Source organism: Bos indicus x Bos taurus, chromosome 24 (assembly GCF_003369695.1).
Source record: "Bos indicus x Bos taurus breed Angus x Brahman F1 hybrid chromosome 24, Bos_hybrid_MaternalHap_v2.0, whole genome shotgun sequence".
Classification (NCBI taxonomy): Eukaryota; Metazoa; Chordata; class Mammalia; order Artiodactyla; family Bovidae; genus Bos; species Bos indicus x Bos taurus.
This window is the reverse complement of record NC_040099.1, coordinates 5,391,578-5,407,595: the sequence shown is the minus strand read 5'-3', so window position 1 is coordinate 5,407,595 and position 16,018 is coordinate 5,391,578. Positions and strand designations below refer to the sequence as shown.

Sequence of the window (16,018 nt, the reverse complement as noted above, 5' to 3'; positions counted from 1 at the left end):
TAATCATTCTTGGTAAACCTTGAGGAGAATGTAAATCTCTGATTTTTTTTTTTTTTTTAAATCAAGTCAATCATGAATAGTTGAGATTTTTGTGATTAAAAAAAAAAGCTAATAGAAAAAAAACCTTGTAAAATGTTTGCAGTTCTGCTAAGCCTGGCTTATGCCCAGCACACATTTTTTGAAAAATTTTACTTATGTATTTTTCTGCTCTTCACACTACGCTCTTTTGGCCCAATACGTTCTTCATACACTCACTCAAATTCAAATCAGAGGGACTTCCCTGGTGGTTACAATTTGGCCTTCCAGGGCAAGGGGTGCAGGTTCCATCCCTGGTTGAGAAGGTAAGATCCCACATGCCTCTTGGCCAAAAAACCCAAAACAAAACAGAAGTGACATTGTAGCAAATTTAATACAGACTTCAAAAATGGTACATAGCAGAAAAGTCTTTAAAAAATTGAATCTAATTTCACGTAGATACTTTCTCTCAGCGTAGATCACCCTAATATACACCCTCTTCTTGCTCATCTTGTTTCTCTTACTCTACTGGCATTAGCTTGCCCTATCATTATTCCTCTTATTATGGAAAAGTTTTTCATTCAACCAGAAAGTGTTTATTGTGCGTCCAGCATGTCTTCTGGGGTTACAAAAAAATGAAAAGCATTTCTTCTTTCCCTCAAAAAGCTGGCACCCTGGTGGGAAGAAAAGATACAAACATAAGCAATTTAATTATGTATTTAACGAAATATGCTGGGCATCGACTTCTCCTCCCAGAGACCAAATATTGATCTTCCCTCTCTACCAACCCACTGAATAGTGAATGACACAGGAAAAGATGATGACACCAGAACAAGATAACAAGCAGGGAATAATTCCTGTCTGAAAATTTAGAAAGTATAAATTAAGGAGAGGCTTTGTCAGTGATCCACGCTCACGCAAGATCTGCGGCATGGAAGAGACTCCTCCAGGGCAAGGCACACACGGTCAGAGGCTGTGGGCATGCACGCAGCTCCCTGACGTGCAGGCATGTTCTGGAGAGCTCATCGCCTCACTCCACTCTGTGGACTCCAACGGTTGTGTGGGCTTGCCAGAGAATCTCGAGAACAGCAGAATCGTGTAGGCATCAGAGCTCCTTTGGTGCTTCCAGCAGAGACCTTTGGTGCAACATCTCTGAACCCTGCTCCTTCAGGCTTTCCCAAAACTTACTTAAAAGCCCTTACTTCGTAGATGTGTCTCCCATGCCTTGACTAGCTCAGGTGGTTTTGATTTTCCTGGTGGCCCCATGTCAGGCATGTCTGTCCTCTCTCGCCTGCACTGTTGATGCCCCAGTGGTTCCCAGTGGTTCTCGGGGACCTCAGTCCTTGCTCTTGCATGGGCTCTTCTCTGGACAGCAACAGAAAGCACCAGGTAGAGCTGAGCCACTTTCAGCCGCTGCTCTGCTAAAACCCTGCAATGGCTTCACAGTTAAGTCAGAATAAAATCTGATTTTTAAAGCATGGCTTGATCATCCTTATCTGATGCCATCCCCAGCTGCTCCTCCCTTTATCTCTTGATGCTCACTCCCGCCCCATCCCTCCCACACTGTCTTCTCATTCCAAATTCCAGGAAATTTCTTCCCGAAGATATTCACATCTCCCTATTTTACTTGACTAAGACTTTGGTCAAGCATGACACTATCAGACGTGCTCTCGTCTTTTCCTCATAGAGTAACAATTCTGCATCTCAGCTCTCTCTATTCCTCCAGTATGCCTAATTTTTTGGTCAAGGCACATTCATAAGATGACATGTGATTGTTATTGCTGTTGTTTGTTCTCTTTTGTATGTGTCCTTTAACTAGATTGCATGACACAAAAGAGGGAATATTTTCATCTGTTGTATGACTAAAACAGTCCGTGTACCTTTGCTGTTTGGTGGCTCAGTCGAGTCTGACTCTTTGCGACCCTATGGACTGTAGCCCACCAGGCTCCTCTGTTCATGGGATTTTCCAGGCAAGAATACTGGAGTGGGTTGCCATTTCCTTCTCCAGGGGATCTTCCTGACACAGGGATGGAACCCTAGTTTCCTGCATAGGCAGGCAGGTTCTTTACCAATTGCTTGCAATAAATATTTATTGATGAATTGCTATTGTTTGTGTTACATTTGTTGACTAAATTGGCAATGGCCCTGATAACTAGCAAGACAAGCCAAAGGAGCATACATTTGTGGCATTGAACTTCTTGGAATGCCAAAATGTCTAACTGTAGGAAATTCATGGATATAGAAAGAAGAGTCAGACTCTCAATTAAGACACACAAGAATCACGTGTTACACAAGATCAAAATTCACCAATATGTCAAAGGATACAGGTCATCATGAATCTAAGGTGAAGCGTGTGAAGTACAGTGGTGCAAACTCAACACTCCCAGTCCTTTATTGCTGCCGTGGGACCACCAGACAGAATTTCAGCGTAGGGTCCCTCTAAGTGGATTGTGTATGACTTCCCGAGAGACATTTCAGTGATGAAATATTGTCATTTATTACTTAGATAGTTGCATGCTGATTTGGACAGTTTTTAGCAGATTTTGTGCCATAAATCCATGAATTGTAATTTCATTTATCACAAGCAGTTTAGACAGCCCACTGCATCATGCTATGATGAATCCACAGATGAAGATTCTCTACTATCTTACTCCAGTGATTCCCATCAGGAATTCATAGAGCATTCTTTCAAGGAGAATTGACTGTTATTTCTGTCTTTTGTTCCTTGTCTCTATTGGCGCTCATTAGATCAGAAAGAGTGGTTTTAAGTTAGTGGTTAACATTTTCTTCCTCATTTTTTTAAAAAATTAAGAAGTGGGTTATCAAAAAGCAGCAAAATCGTGCATGGTTAAGACTATAGATTCTATACTTGCTGCTGCTGCTGCTGCTGCTGCTGCTAAGTCACTTCAGTCGTGTCTGACTCTGTGTGATCCCATAGATGGCAGCCCACCAGGCTCCGCCATCCCTGGGATTCTCCAGGCAAGAACATTGGAGTGGGTTGCCATTTCCTTCTCCAATGCATGAAAGTGAAAAGTGAAAGTGAAGTTGCTCAGTTGTGTCGGACCCTCAGTGACCCCATGGACTGCAGCCTTCCAGGCTCCCCCATCCATGGGATTTTCCAGGCAAGAGTACTGGAGTGGGGTGCCATTGCCTTCTCCGATAGATTCTATACCTAGACTTCCAAAATTAAATCCAGGCCATACAATGTATTAGTTACAAGAGGTTGGGTATGTTATGGAACTTGTTTGAACTGCATTTTCAAGTCTGTAAAATAAAGCTAACAATAACTACCTTCTAAGGTTGTTATGAGGATTGACTGGGAAATACCTGTAAAATGTTTAGAACAGTGATTCACAAAAGTTGAGCCTTCAATCATGGTTTCTGACCAAATACTTTAATGCAGAGCTATTGTTTAGGGAGTCATCACCCTTTTGAGATAAAACTCCTTTCTGTGCCTTCAGAAATGGCTAAGTGGGCTAAACTTACTAGGAAAACAGGAATACGTACAGGTGGGTGTTCTGGTAAAAATTCAAATTTAAGTACTATCAAGAATATTTTTTGTGTGAAATGAATTTATCATAACAATCTATAGTTTCATCCAATTAAGCCAGGAAAATGGATATTCCCCTCTGTGTAATCACAAACTGCAGGGAATCACAACTGAATAGACCCCAGACTGAGTCAAATTACTCAGTGCATCTATCAGTCACATTTCATTGTCTCCCTGTTCCCTTGAGATAAAAGTTTGATGGTGGTTGACTTTAGAAAGATTAAAATTCTTATCACCGGGTGATTAGATTTGAAGTCATTCCTTGTGAAAAACTGAAGTTATAAAATTTTAACTTTCTATGTTCCATGGCTGATTGCTGCTGCTGCTGCTAAGTTGCTTCAGTCGTGTCCGACTCTGTGCGACCCCAGAGATGGAAGCCCACCAGGCTCCCCTGTCCTTGGGATTCTCCAGGCAAGAACACTGGAGTGGGTTGCCATTTCCTTCTCCAATACATGAAAGTGAAAAGTGAAAGGGAAGTCGCTCAGTCGTGTCCGACTCTTAGCGACCCCATGGAGCCCTAGCAGGCTCCTCCATCCATGGGATTTTCCAGGCAAGAGTGCTGGAGTGGGGTGCCATTGCCTTCTCTGTCCATGGCTGATTAGTTAGAATTTAAGTTATTAACCCTCCTAGGAAATGCTCTAAAATGTCTAATAGACCTGGGTAGAATCTCCATGCTCTCCTGAAGGCACTGACCAACCATTTTTAAAAAGGGAGTTTATTCCCTGAGAATAAAGGAAAAATTTAGAGATCCATAAGAATTGACTCTGGTCCACATGAATGAATTAAGGAGAGTTGACTAGAGCTGTTTGTGTGCATGCTCCGTCACTTCAGTCATGTCCAAGTCTTTTGCGACCCCATGGACTGCAGTCCACCAGGCTTATTTGTCCATGGGATTAACCAGGGAAGAATACTGGAGTGGGTTGCCATTTCCTCCTCCAGGGGATCTTCCCGACCCAGGAATCAAACCTGCATCTCCTGCATTGGCAGGCAGATTCTTGACCACTAGCACTACCTGGGAAGCCCCAGAGCTGTTTAGGTCAGGAATATAAATCAGAAAGAGAACATGTGATGCTTTTTCATTTCAATGCCATTTTAATATAGATGATAGTCTCTTTTTTAAATCCCCATGAGAAGTGAGAGACACCCATGAAAGGGAGGGCTTCTCTGGTGGCTCAGTGGTAAAGAATCCACCTGCAATACAGGAGACACCAGTTTGATCCCTGGGTTGGGAAGATCCCCTGGAGAAGGAAATGGGAACTCGTCTAGTATTCTTGCCTGGAGAATCCCATGGACAGAGGAGCCTAGTGGGCTGCAGTCCATGGGGTGGCAAAGAGTCAGACATGCCTGAGGCACCAAACAACGAAACAACAACATGAAAGGGAATACCTGCTCATCAGAAACATATGCATTGCTCTCAAATGTCTCATGACTAAAGAACTAATAGCTCAGAAACAACTGAGTCAAATACTTCATTCTTGTGTGAAATTTAATTAGGCAACGTTGTCATAAGTTTAGCAAAACAATCTCAGGGAAGGGTTTCGAAAATGCCCTTAGCAAGGGAAAACATTTCAGTTAAAATCCATCAACATCTTTGGGTCAGGAAAACAGAAAACACAGCAGATTCATCAACAGAGAGACTGCTCAAGGAAATTCTGTTACACAGGTTGGAAGACAGGAAAAATGAAAAGGGGATGGGGGGTCACAAGTATTAAGCCACACAAAGCCTGGCCAGCTCTGGGGCTGAGGAAACACGGAAATGAACCGAGGTTTTCAGAATATAGAATCCAGGAGTCCTTCAGAGGCAGGGCTGAGTGCTTTGAGGGAGACACATAGGCTGGTTCATCTGTCTCTGAGGGAGCGGCGAGCCTTGGTCCCCAGGTGCTGAAGGAGTTTGGAGGCTGCGCTGAGTCCAAGTAAATGCCGGACGGAATTCAATCCCTCGAAGGCTGACAGAAACAGAAGAAAACCTAGATGTCCTCTGGGTCCTCATCTGTCACTCCATCTTCCTCTCCTCACCTCTGTGAGGAGGTCTGAGCAGGGATCAGCTGGCAAAGGAGATGGTTCATTTGCAGCGTGTCAGCCCTACTCATCCAGAGCAGAGTCAATTTGAAGGTGATATATAACACCTTACCAACAAGAACAGTCCTTCAAAAAACGATGCCTGCTTACAGGTGGCTGAAGGACAACATAGGGTCAGAAAATATCTGTATATCATAGAAAAATCTCAGCAAAATTGGGAGAAGAAACTTGGCCTTAGAAAAGGGGTAAAGAGGGTGTGTGTTCTCACAAGTGCATGAATATTTATAAAATCATAATTCTTTAATATTATCAATTAATAAGAGTTTGTTAATCTTTTCTTTTGACACATAAAGAATGTCCTTTCAGACAGTTGGGCAAGTGTATTATATGAAACTGTTTTGTAGTAGTATACATCCTTAACAATAATGATCTACTAGGAAGAGCTGCCTTTCAAAGAGTGGTTTTTTAAAAAGATACTTTCATTCATAAAGTTAGCATATGTAAGAATATAAAAATCTAGAGAGACTTTTATTAAAAGCTATTAAGTAGTACTCCCTCAGGCTTACTTTGAATCTGGCTTAATTTTACAGTGTTTAGAAAAGTGGAAGTGTTATCGCTCAGTTGTGTCCGACTCTTTGTGACCCCATGGACTGTAGCCCACTAGGCTCCTCTGTTCATGGGTGTCCAGGCAAGAATTCTGGAGTGGGTAGCCATTCCCTTCTTCAGGGGATCTTCCCAACCCAGGGATCAAAACTGGGTCTCCCATATTCCAGGCAGATTCTTTAACATCTGAGCCACCAGGGAAGGACCATAATTTCTAGAAGGAAGGGCTAATAAATAGAAGCCAAGTGACAGGTCAGGACAGTGCTTCTGTGCCAAGTAAAGAAATGATTAATTTAAATGTAACTTTTGTACTCATCTGCTCCTTCAAACAGAGTCATACTGACTGTGCACTTAACAGCTATTTTGAGGGATACCCAAATTGCCCATTCCTGATACCTACATTTAAATCCTTATGTTCTAGAAATAACAATTCTCAATTATACATCATTAGTAGCACACCTGTGCTATGTCTCTTCCAGTACCAACCTCAGTTATGACAGATGGTGGCAAATTAATAGCTAAGAGGCAAAGGCTGATCTCCTTCTCCCCCAGCTACTCACCCCTACAGTCCTTCCATTTGGTCCTGACCTAAGAAGCCCTCCCAGACTGATGAAAGGTGAGGTCTACTCCTGAGTTGTCTAAATCCCAGGTTGATCACAGTGCTGGAGAGCTCCTTCTTTGTCAGCAATGCCTGGTTCACAGGTGGATAAACATGGGCCACAGAGCTGACATTTTCCCCACTCTGTGGGACAAACTGGTTAGACACACATGTGAAAACTAGAGCTCCCATACTGCTACCACCATTTCACATTGTTTATTTATAGACAGTGTCATCTCGAATTTTTGTAGCAAATTTCTTCATTAGGTACAGACTTTGTATTTTACAGATAAAGAAAGTGAAGCTCAGAGAATTCCAACAACATAAGGGCGCATGAAAAATACGAAGTGAAACTAATATTTGAATTTGAATTCATTCCGCTGAAAAGCTATTTTCATTGCATCATACCACATTTTTATACCATAATTTGGCCACCTGATGCAATAAGCCGACTCAGTGGAAAAGACCCTGGTGCTGGGTAAGATCGAAGGCAAGAGGAGAAGGGGGTGACAGAGGATGAGTTAATTGGATGGCATCACCGACTCAATGGACGTGAGTTTGAGCAAACTCTGGGAGGTGGTGAAGGACAGGGAAGCCTGGTGTGCTGCAGTTTGTGGAGTTGCAAAGAGCCGGACATGACTTAATGATTGAACAACAATAATGATTACGAGACTGAAGTTACCTATCTAGTTAGCTATATGCTTGCTTATCCTGCTCTCAAGCTATCATGCAAATGTATACCGAACTATTGTCTGGGACTGAAAACCAGAATTTTCAGTCAAGTGTTGGCGTTTCTGTTTGTACTTGTTAAGCTCTGGAGCACAATGCTGTTCAGTAAGATGATGCAATAATATAAGCACTGGAGAAAATCTCACTTGGGTGAAATAAAAATTGGTGGGTTCCAGAAGTCATACATTTCACTGTGGACAAGAGGAGGCCGGGAGTTATTTTTCATAACTGCTCCATGTAGATGATGCATTTGTTCCATGCTGACTAGGAAATGAAGTTTACACATAATTTAGGAAAAATGATTTATTTATAATGTGTTATAGGGTATAAAAAGTATCTTCCAATGCATTGTCATTTGGTCCTCAAGAGCAATAGGATGGAGAGAAGTTACTATAATACATATTTTTACAGCTGAGAAAACACAAAAGCATGGGATTTTTGTGATTAAGCATCAACTTATTTCAGTGAAACATACTATATTGAATATTAAAGGGTTGTATTCATATCAGTGAGGACTGATGGCTGATTCTAGGGTTAATCAGCTTGAGTTCAGACCTGGATATTTCATTCCTTATTGTGTAATCCTAGAAAAGCCACCAAAACTCTTTGCAGTTTCTTCATATGTACAATGGAATTTTTGACAACAACAAGAACAACCATAACAAGTATTGTTAGTAGTAATCATAGAATTGCTAAGATGACTAAAGGAATAAACACATGGAAAACTTTCAGAATGGTGCTTAGCATGTAACACTTATTATCTTGACTAGTTACCCAACCATAATCTTGAAATAATAAAAAAAATGGTAGAAAACAAACAGAAAATAAGACAGATATTTCTAGGTATCTAACCATCCACTAGTTGTTCTTTTTAGTATCTTGTTTCGGTACTGTTCTGATTTCCTCTACTTATTGCAGTTTTGTTCAGTTTAGGTAATACAGTGCTGTCAAAGGATTCTACTTCAAGTACAATTTTTCAGCCAAACTTTGCTGAGATCTTGAAATCCTGAGAATGAAATGTGAAATCCCTTGGATGGCATTATCTGCACTCTACAAATCAAGATGTAAATGCAATTTTGCTCTTCCAACTGTATTGACTATTATTCCTTCAGTCTAATCCTCTGTTCCAGCCAACTCAATTCCATGGCCTTGGGAGACTGTTCTCTACTCTGATTTCTCTAGGTGGAAATCTCCCTGATATACTACTTGGCCACAGTCCTCAATCTTCAAGATCTGCTTAGAAAAGCAACTATTCATTAAACCTCTCTTCTCTCCTTGAGAATATATCCTACCTCCATATCTGTGCTAATAATGTCTTTATTATAAAACACTCTTTGTATTGTATACTCCTGACAGTTGAATATATTTCATCTTCCATGCCAGATTAGCAGGAAGTAACTAATTAGCTTTTCTAATGGAAAGCTTAGCAAATAATTTTGAACTTCATTTTCCTTACTGACCTCCTCTAAGAGGTCCTCTCTAAGGTCACTTTCCTCTCTAAGCCTCCATAATTTTGTTCCTTGTCAGCTCACCACCTTTTCTTGTTGTCCCCAAAGCACTTAGGAAGAGTCCTGGCACACAGTTTATACAGGCTATAAAAACACTGGCTATGTTAAACTTAGCCCATGAGAAAATGAATGGAAAGCACAAATTTTATAATGTGATATAAAAGGAAATTTTTATTTTAAATAGTTTATATGTTGTGTTTTCTGGCCACTTTTACATTTTGTGTCTAGATCTGTGTCTATTAAGAGGAGGGCAAATTTTTTTTTTATTTTTCCAAAGAATGAGCCAATGTAAAATGACAATGCTTTAGAGTATGGAGAGGTGGTAGAAGCTGGGGATAAACAAGAACATGTTGGCTACACAACTGTGGACAAAAATAAATGGTTTAACTTAACAATCACACTGGTGCGGTAGCAAGAGCCTTCTGGGAACCAGTTCTCATAAGTTTGAAGTCTGAAGCAGGTTGAGTTTATTATTCGTACCTCTCTAATTAGGTTTATAGCCACATTTTAATTTTCTAATCAAATGGAATTATGACAAATCAAACATTACATATGATTATTCTCCAATATGATATGTAAAAATGGCATATGTATAAAATCAAGTGCAAAAAAATGTATTTCCAAATCAGCACACTAGACTTGAATTAGGCAACTAAAATGCATTTGGACAGAAGTAAAAAAAACCTTCATTCAGGGTTTCAGAGGTGTTGCACATAACCATGATATGCCTCCCAGATTTTGAAAGTGAATTCAAACGCAGAGAACTGAAACTGAAACAGCTATTTTCAAATGAATGAATGTGGTGTGTAACTACACTATCAGAAAATTATCTTATGGGATTAATAAAGCAGTCATGCAAGTAATATTTGAATTCACTTTATCAAAAATGTACCTTTATTAAAATAACTTGATTTGAAACATCTTGAAAGTCTCAAAATATCCCTTTCCTTATCTACATATGTCTCCCCATTTGAATTTAAATCAAAGGTTGATATTCAGATGATATGGTCTGATATAGCCAATACATATGCTGGTAAAATTTTAATGCTGACTTTTAAAGACCTCCCCGCAGGGGACTCTCAGGCATTGTGGAGCCGCCGCACTCTCAGGGTCCAGCATCTAGATTTACAGCGGGGACAACAGGTGCCTCCAGGTCCCTTCCTCAGACTCATCACTACCTTCTCGAATCATCAGGCAATGCCCATACTTAGACATTTTTAGTGTTACCACTGGAGAGGCCTATCTTCATTTGAAATATTTTTGCTTTCTATACAGCTGTTGTGTGTTAAATATATGTAAGCCAGCTATCTTCATCATTACACCTAATGCAGTTGGATTTGTTTTGTAAGTTCTTGATTTATGGTGTAAATCTCCTTTCAGCCGTGAATCAGCAGATCGGAAGCATCCTGCTTCTTTAGGAAGAACTAGAGAGAAAAGTCCTGTGGATATTTCAAGGGACAGTGAAAAGTAAGTGGTTCACATGTACACCATCCTTTCTGAGATTATTCATTCAAAGTGTATAGGATCTTATGACAATTTTTAAATAGAGATAATATTTCTAAATAGAGATTTTTAAATAGACTCAATGGGCATGAGTTTGAGCAAACTCCAGGAGATGGTGAAGGACAAAGAGGCCTAGCATGCTGCAGTCCTTGGGGTTGCAAAGAGGTCAGACATGACTTAGCGACTAAACAACAACAACAGAGAGAATAATTTAAAATATAGCCAATCACTTAAAAACAGATCTCTGGATGCATTAACTTTGAAATAAAAAGGTCATGGAAATAAGCATAATAATAAAAGAATTAGTCAAGTCAAATTAAAAAAGACTAAATTTTAACATAATGTGTATAAAATCTGTAGCAAAACAATAAAAATAATCTTTCTTTATAATGTTCTACACAGCTTTTCTATTCACCAGTTTATCCAATTCATGAAGTGATTATTTCTGTGGACTGATATTTTTTTAAAATACAGACTACTCAGAATTGCTATCATAATTAATTTTCTTTTCATAATTTTTTCTTTCCCATTTATTTGTTTCTGTAACACAGAATTCCCAATAGGGATGTATGTGAGTAAATTCATCTATTGAGTTTGTAGAGCTTGCTTGTGTTACCTGGTTGGAATTGTGATAGACTAGACAGCTTTGCCATTGAAGGACAAAATTCTGTAGAATTCAGCAGTTTTGGAAATGCTATTCAGCAGATTTATAGTAATCTGGTTTTTATAAATTATTTTCTAAGAATACACATTCAATATTTTAAAATTACCCACTCACTAAATCAAACTATAGAATGTATATATAATTCAAAAGCAATTAAATATATTACAATATTATTTTATTTATATTAAACATCATAATTAGTAAGCTTTCAGGATTTATATATGTGCCTGAGTATAAGGAAAACTCAGAATTGTGTAATTTGGGGTCATATGGGGCTTGTGATTTTAAAGTATTAAGAAAAAAAAAGTTTCTTTTCTAAAAGGGGACCATATTCCATAAAGTTTTCAAAGTCAAATTTGAAAGAAGTATGCCTTAATCTTAAGGACCTCCTGTAGCCTAAAAGGTGGGAAGAATTGATATAGAGTGTGTACTTACGTAAGTCAGTTCCTATCACTCTAATAGAAGAAAGCATTTCTCTTAACTCAAGTTAGAAAATTATTATACATTTTTATATATCTTTATATAAAAAGTTACAAGAGCAAGCATGTGACACAGGGAATGGAAGAGTAACAGCAGTATTAGAGAATGCATGCTTTTTACAGCGTGTCTAATAAAAAGAACATTTTTCCAACTCAAATATCCAGTACTGACATGCAGGGTATTTTCTTAAACTGCCAATCAATCATATTGCTAAATGCTTAATCAAAAATCATTTCTATTAAAGGGTATGAATGGTAAAATACCTGACTTCAAAACTATTTCTGAAACTTGGAATCTTCCTTTGGTTTAAAAAAAAAAAAAAGGAAATGGGGGTATATAGGAAAGACAAAAAAAAAAAATTGAGATTTTTCTTATTGCAATCTAGTAATTTTACTTAGTACTTTTGGCTGCATTTAATGATATTACAACAACAGATGTTTATAGTCCATAAAACCTCTAGCTGGTGTTTCCATGGTCCATATTTTCACTTTTCACTGTAGCATGTTCAAAATCACTCAGGAACGCACTATTCTCAAGCAGTCTACATAATGAAAACAATGTACATGTAACACAAAGTTCATCCAAAATTGTGGGGCTTTTTCACATATCACACAATGTACAATCATCTAACAAAGACAGAAAGCAACATAGAAACAAAGTGAAACCCACAGGAAAAATAAAGTTGGGATAGTCTCAATCAGGAACTAATTTCTTCTTCAAGTTTCCAGTAAATCCCAAAATGTATTTAAAAACTAAGGAGCACTTGGTGGCCTGCAACCAAATTACGAAATGAACATATCATTGTGCAGCGGGGAGGTCTTGCCGAAGTAATAACAAATGTCTGTAATTCTTAAGTTTGGATAAAGGCAGTGGAATGAATTTAGAAATATGTCCACTTTTCACAATTCACTATAGAATTTCCTTTTCACAGTCCCCATGTTTGTATAAATAGTTCTTCTCTGAAAATAAAACACAGTTAAAACATTTTCTCCCAATGAAATATGCGCACAAATCCACCAATTTATCAAGGTAACATAGAGCACAGGAAAGCATTCACCTAATTCAAGAATAGTTGATAGGTCTGAAGAGCTTTGAAGAGATTAACTGTCAAGTAAATGTAACTGGAGACAAATTAGTCTAATAGAGACAGAGACTATTAAGTGCTAAAAATAAAGCCATTATGTTACCTGATAACAAAAATAGATGTACACAGAGACGACTGATATTTATGGAAAGTTTTACATTATCAAGCATTCAAATTTTATATTATAAAATTTGACATAACATGCTGCATTTAATTTGGATGAAATAAGCTATATATTCATGCAAAAATAAGAGTGTGCAAATTGTATCAGTACCACCAAATAGTGTATGCGTTTTGAGTAGATATTGCCAAATTAATACAATTATTGTCAGTTTTATATGTTGACTTCAGTTATATTGAGACAGTATTCAATTCTTTAACTACGAGAACCTTGGGTTTCTTTTGATATTTCTTTTAAGAGTTCACCAATTTTTGTATCTTTAAGTTAAAGCATATAAAGTTTAATTTCTTAACATCCTTTTAAATTACATTGTAGTCTAATGCTTGATGGTAAGAATCTTAACATGTATTTTAAAGTTACGTCTACTAAGAATCATCCATCCATCAGCATTGAATCCAGTATGTTTCGAATCATGAAATGTTATGAAACACATATCTCAGGAAATAATGAGTAGATAGCACATTCCCTAAAAAAACCGCAAGACGACTGCAACGAAACAAAACGGAATACAACAAAGTGGGAGAAGGAGCCAAGGGCACTTGCTTACCTTGAATTTTCTTTTTAGACCCTAGTTGTGTTGTATTCAGATTCATGTTTGCTTAGAGACCCAATGAGGCAGAACCTGGAATGTTATGGCTATTTCATTCAACAAAGTAATATTTTCACAAAAAAATAAATACACACACAAATATTTACTTAAAAGCATTCCTAAAAATTCATAAAAGTGTGGAAATAGATTTTTTTTCCCATCAGCATGCAAAAATAGCTAATCAACTAAAACTAGGTTTCTGAGGTTATATAATGAATGGAGGAAGTATAAACTTTTATAAAACAAACTAAATGCTAGTAAACATGCAGAGCAAAACAAAAGTAGATTGGATTTGGGGATTTAAAATCACTTCTATTTTTCTAAGTTTAAATTTTCTTTCCTCAAGACTTTTATTAATTTGGGGGCTCATAATACAATATAGATAATATTGTCTTCATATCAAAAGGAAAATGTTTTTACTAATCCTTGCCACAATTAAATATAAATGTTTAAGGTTTTAGCATACCACACTATCAAACACAATTTGTAATATAAGTATTATGTGGTATGTGGGAAAAAGTATTTTAATGTTCATACCAAAAATATAATGCATTATATTGCAAAATATGTTATTTTTACATTAAAATTGTTCAGCAAGATGGGTTAACCACCTTGGTAAGGCAATTAATTCCAAATATCATCTCACATCTTAAAATATAGAAATATTGATGAGAGCAACCTTTATCACCACATGGAAGAAAATTAGCCATATAAATCTGCAATATAAGTTAACACCAGATCTTTTATAGAAATAAATATTATATACGTATAGAAATAAACAAAATCTCTTTGGTCTGTGTAAGCACACCTATATGTACCTAAATGGGATTTAGGAAAGGTATAGATAGCAAGGAGACAAGGAAAAGAAGAGGCAAACTCTGAAATACTACGGTTTGTCATGAACGAAAGAGAGACTGAAATGGGAAGACAAACTAGAACACGGTATGCTGGAAGCATCTCAGTCTTCAGGTTATACTTGTCATCAAAAAATCTATAGATACTGACCGCTGGACGGCTTTCTCATGGCGGGACAGCCTGTGACTCGTGGTGGGCACCTCCTCGATCTCGTCGATGTCACAGGCGTCGGCAGCCTCCTGGGAGTAGTTGTGTTTCATGACGAGGATGTTCCTTCTGTTCATGGGCGGGATGAGGGGTTTGATGGGCTGTGGGGGCATCTCGGTCAAGACAGAAGCATCTCTCGTGCTGAGGTTGCTGCGGCTGCCTTTCGCACTGGACAGTTGTGAACCACAGTGATGGTCGTGAATGCATTTGGAAGAGGACCTCCTCAGTTTATGGTAGTTTTCAAAGTCGTCGGCCACATCGGCAAAGTCAGCTGTGGCTCCCGTCCCTCTGAGGGTGCACAGCTCATAGTGAGGAGGCTCAAACACCTCCTGGAAAACTGTCTGGTCAAAGTCCGATTTCCTTTGGACATATTTTTTACGAGGCTGTTTGATCTGCACAATGACAGAAATGATAATAAGGATGATCACAATGCAGGAAGTCACGCCAATGACCGTCCCGCTGGTGTTGGTCAGCTGGTCCAGCAGCCCGGCCTTCCTCTTTTCTACAGGTCCAGGAAGCGAAAACAACAAACAAACAAAACAAGAAACAACCCACCACGCATTAATATGGCAGTCAAAGCGTACATGGAGAACTTCAAGATGAAATAGGCTGAGCGTAAAAATTTTCACTGTCTTAAATGTAAAACAAGTCTTTAAAAGACACAAAGAATTTCACAAGAGCCCTATCTGCTAGCCTCAGAAACAGCCACCACCTCCAACCCCGCCATTGCACAGCATTGCTCCCTTAAATGTAATATATGTTTTGGAGAAGGTCTCATAAAACCTTTAGGATAAAATCTGGAAATCAGCTGGTCATGTTAAAAAAAAACAGTACATTCTTTTTCTTCTCATTGGTGTAAGAAAACTCACACATGCCACCATGGGAACATGAACATACCTATATTGTTTTGTATTTATTCTTGATGTGGATAACTGAACTCACAGTTTTCTGATATCAAAAGGTTATGATTACACTTTAAGACAGACACTTCTGGAATGCTGGCATGAGGATTTCTGTGGGTCTTTTCCCCAGTGAAACAGTTTTGGCAAAAATTTTTAAAGTAACATTTAAAGTTTATGGAAATTGAATGGCATACAGCAAACAGAGGTACATACGTTCAAGAAAATCTACTAAATTTCTTTAAGAACAGGGAGAGCTTGTGGCCTTTGAGCTCCTTCACCCTCAGTTCGTCCTGATGGTTTCTCTCCCTATTGGCCCCAGTTTGGAGGTACAGCACCCCCCACCCCACCAGCAAGGGCAAGCCGCCAGCATTTCTCTACTCTCTTTTCAACCCCCGAGATCCATCCTGCAGATTCTCCATTCCAGGCAGGAGTGGGGGGCCAATGCTGGGCCTTCCCCTCCTCCGTCCAAGGCCCCACTGGTAGGATAGAAGTTCTACACCTGGACAGCAGGTTGAGCACACCAGGCTCCAA

The 16,018-nt window shown here is 38.6% G+C and overlaps 1 protein-coding gene and 1 long non-coding RNA gene across 6 annotated transcripts in view; both read right to left on the bottom strand.

Annotated features, from left to right (window-relative positions):
- Positions 1 to 390: 390 nt before the first annotated feature.
- On the bottom strand, positions 391 to 2,952 carry LOC113882935. The gene is made up of 2 exons (XR_003508490.1): positions 2,341 to 2,952; positions 391 to 1,453 (listed from the first exon to the last, which is right to left on the bottom strand). It is a non-coding gene; the product is annotated as an uncharacterized LOC113882935 (long non-coding RNA).
- An 8,719-nt stretch (positions 2,953 to 11,671) lies between these two features.
- The window catches only part of NETO1 (neuropilin and tolloid like 1), a 102,098-nt gene continuing 97,751 nt past the window's right edge, over positions 11,672 to 16,018 (bottom strand). For 2 of the 5 annotated variants that reach the window (XM_027525842.1, XM_027525844.1), the window contains exons 9-11: positions 14,529 to 15,087; positions 13,482 to 13,556; positions 11,672 to 12,210 (exon numbers count right to left, since the gene is read on the bottom strand). In XM_027525842.1, coding sequence (XP_027381643.1) covers positions 13,496 to 13,556; positions 14,529 to 15,087 — 620 coding nt within the window. In that variant the 3' untranslated portion in view covers positions 11,672 to 12,210; positions 13,482 to 13,495. Of the gene's footprint in view, positions 12,629 to 13,481; positions 13,557 to 14,528; positions 15,088 to 16,018 lie in introns of those variants that run through there. The other 3 variants (XM_027525841.1, XM_027525843.1, XM_027525845.1) reach the window with 2 other exon arrangements.